Genomic DNA, 3,708 nt, shown 5'->3' on the forward strand with positions numbered 1-3,708 from the left:
ACTTGATTTATTTTATAGGGCAGTTGTTTTTCTGTTTAAATATTTCAAATTCAAAGATATGTTATTTTTCCAATTATATGTAATAAGAATTTTCAACATACATTTTTCAAAATTATAAGAGATAAATTGTCTTCCTCTTTTTCTTCCCTTCCCCCTCTCAGAGATGGTAAACAATTTGATCTGGACTATAGATGTATTATCATGCAAAATATACTTCCATAATAATCATTGTCATAAGAAAATACCCATAGAAAACCAAAACATGAAAATAAACCATAAACAAGCTATGAAAAATGGTGTGTTTTAGTCTGCATCTGATTTCAACAGTTCTTTCTCTGGAGGTGAATAAGCATTCTTTGACAGAAATCCTTCAGAATTTTCCTGGATCATTGTATTGCTGAGAATACCTTTCTTTCACAGTTGATCATTTTGCAATATTGCTGTTATTATGCACAATGTTCTCCCAATTCTTCTTATTTTGCTCTCCATATGATGAAACATATCACATTTTTATCTTTTCTGGTCTTTCTTTTGACTTTTTTTTTATTATTTCTTGGTGTTGGACTCAGTTTCTATTTGCTCATTTATAATTTTTAAAATTATATTAAATTAAATTTTTAATATTGTAATAACAAATTTCTACATAAGCTTTCTGAAGTTGTATGATCCAAATTGTCTCCTTCCATTTTTTTTCCTTCCCTCTCCCAAAGGTGGCAGGCAATTCAATATGGGTTGTACATGTATTATCGCATTAATTTCTGTTTTTTTATGGATTATTTTCATCAGTAAGTTTTTGTATCTCTTTTTTTCCATTTGGTCAATTTTGATTTTTCAGTTTTTTTCTTGAGTGAATTTTGGTGCTTGTTTTATCAAAAGACAAATTCTTTTTTTAAGTATTTTTTTTCAGTATTTTGTACCTCTTTTTACCAAGTTATTAATGCTTTTTTTCATATTTCTCTTATATTACTCTTACTTCTTTCCCCAAATATTCCTCTACCATTTTTATCATTTTCTTTAACTGTTGCAGGAATTCTTATTAGGCTTTGATATGATTAACATTTTTCTTTGACTTTTTTTGTATATTATTATATTCTTCTGAGGTCATGTTTTGATTTTCCTTGACAGTCAAATAGATTTTTATGATCAAATTCCTTTTTGTTGTTGTTGTTGTTGTTGTTCATTTTTCAATCTATGTCTTGACTGTGAGGATCTTGTTAAAGTTGGGCTCTGGTCATGTAGGGATTTGAAGACACTGTGCCAAATTTTAGGGTTTTCTCATTCTCTGAAAGGCAGGGCTAGGTCTGAGTGTCTGCAAGTTTTTGTGATTTCCCAAGTGCTGGGATCTGGGGACAGGTGTGATCAGTGCTCTCCTGGTCTGTGCTCTGGGTTCTGATCCAGAAAGACCTCCTGCTGCTCTGTAGCCACAAGTTTTAATGCTCTTCTTGTCTCTGTAACAGTCACCAACACTACTCTCTTGAAGCCATAAGCACCAATTCTCTTTGTCTTGGAACTGCAACCAGGGTCCCTGCTCTTTTGTGACCAACCACAAGCTCTCTTCTCTGCTCTGGAACTGTGACACAGAACTTTTTATGGGCAATAGAATTGCCAATTAACACTAGCTGTATCCAGTGCCTGCAAAGGCTCCCTTAAAATCTCTTTATGGTAGTTGCCCAGTCCCCCTATTGTCTCTTTGTTAAGAGCTCCCAAAGCTGCTGTTGCAGGTGCTACTGCTGCCATCATAGGGCCACCAAGGCCTGCCATTGTTGTTCCTACCTCTCCTGCTCATCTTCTAAATTTTCTTAGGCTAGAAAAATGTCTCCTCTGACATTTTGTTGGCTCTGCTACTCCAAAATATAATTTGGGTCTTTATTTTAAAGTTGTTTTGAGGAGAATGTTAGAAGAGTTCAGATGAGTTGTTGCCACTTGTCTCTTCCTCAAAATTTCATTTTCTGCAGCAGACTTGAAGAGAGTATATGCTTCAAAAACATATTCAATTATTATCTTAATATAATTCATTATATGTTAAATGATTATAAAATTTATATTTAATACATTTTAGTTATACATATAATTACATATATAATTATCTATATATTATCATTAAAATTGCCATGCCTTCATCCAGAATGCCTGATGAAGAAAATGGAATTTCAAATTATGATCAGAAGAATGTGGTAGGCTTGCTAGCCGTTATGACATTAAGAGTTCTAGAAGGAAAGAATAGTTCTAAAGAGCCTTTGGAGCTGGAGGGAGGGTCAAAGTGGTATAAAATAACTTAATAAATCCAGATAGATGAAATATAATAAATTGTATGTAATTTTTTATTCATCTTTTTTCTTCATTTTTTTGTTATTTATACCAACAGATTCTTTTATTTTTTTGTAGCAAACATGGTCTTTTGAATAATATCTTTGAAGGCCTGTTTCACTTGCTGGTTCCTTAGGGTATAAATGAAGGGATTCAACAAAGGAGCTACTGAGGTATTGAGCACAGCTATTCCTTTGCTTAAAGCTACCCTTTCATTTGCTGAGGGCTTGATGTACATGAAGATGCAGCTGCCATAAGAAATGGAGACAACAATCATGTGGGAAGAACAGGTAGAAAAGGCCTTTGTCCTCTGCTGAGCAGAGGGAAATTTCAGAATTGTCCTAATGATGTATGTGTAGGAGAGAATCACTAAAACCAATGTAACCATAAGTGTAATCACAGCTAAGGTAAAAGACATCAGTTCTAGAATATGTGTGTCTGAGCAAGAGATCTGCAGGATGGGAGAGGAGTCACAGATAAAATGATCAATAACATTGGAAGCACAAAATTCTAGTTTAAGTCCCATTATCACTGGTGGAAAGATAATTAGGAAGCTGGTTATCCAAGAACTGAGTACGAGCTGATAACAAACACGATTGTTCATGATAGTAGTGTAATGTAGGGGTTTGCAGATGGCAACATAGCGATCATAGGACATGGCGGCCAGAAGATAAAATTCAGTCACCCCCAAGAAGATGAAAAAAAACAACTGGGTCAAGCAGCCCATGTAAGAAATGGTTTTATCCTTGGTTATGATGCTGACCAGGAATCTTGGAATACATACAGTTGTAAATAAGATTTCCAAGAATGAGAAATTGCGCAGAAAAAAATACATTGGTGTCTTAAGACGGGAATCCAGCAAAGTGAGAATGATGATAGTTATGTTGCCACTCATGCTCAATATATAAGTGAGAAACAGAAAAATGAAAATAACAACAAGGCAGAGAGGGTCATCTGTCAGTCCCAGAAGGATGAACTCTGTGAGCATTGTATAATTATTCATTGATATCTTCTGAGTTCTGCCACTGCTTCATAAGAAAAGAAAATAAACATCAGAATGGACGAAGAACTCAACAGATTTGTACATTAAAATTCTGTTTGAATCCAGGTATATTCTAGTCCTAAGAATGAGTTCAGCATCAGGATTTACCCTAACTCTCCCTCTCTTCCACTCCTACTCAACATGTTGTTGAACAAATCTGAAATATATATATATCTTGACTACAATATTAACTATCATTACAAATTTGTTATCTCAACTGAACCTTCATTACACAAAGTCAGTCTTTTTCTTCCTCAATTAAATCTCTATCCTACTCCACAAAATAGATGTTCCTAATTATCTCTTTTTTTTCTCCTCAATCCTCCAGTAATTCCCTTGCCCACTTGTCTGAGGCCTTA

At 34.3% G+C, this 3,708-nt stretch overlaps 1 protein-coding gene across 1 annotated transcript; it reads right to left on the reverse strand.

The window, feature by feature from the left end:
- Positions 1-2,371: 2,371 nt before the first annotated feature.
- On the reverse strand, positions 2,372-3,310 carry LOC100025428 (olfactory receptor 6C6-like). Its single transcript, XM_001376332.2, has one exon. The coding sequence runs from the start codon at positions 3,308-3,310 to the stop codon at positions 2,372-2,374; it is 939 nt and encodes a 312-aa protein (XP_001376369.2).
- Positions 3,311-3,708: the final 398 nt, after the last annotated feature.

This window comes from Monodelphis domestica, chromosome 5 (genome assembly GCF_027887165.1).
Source record: "Monodelphis domestica isolate mMonDom1 chromosome 5, mMonDom1.pri, whole genome shotgun sequence".
In the NCBI taxonomy this organism is placed as follows: Eukaryota; Metazoa; Chordata; class Mammalia; order Didelphimorphia; family Didelphidae; genus Monodelphis; species Monodelphis domestica.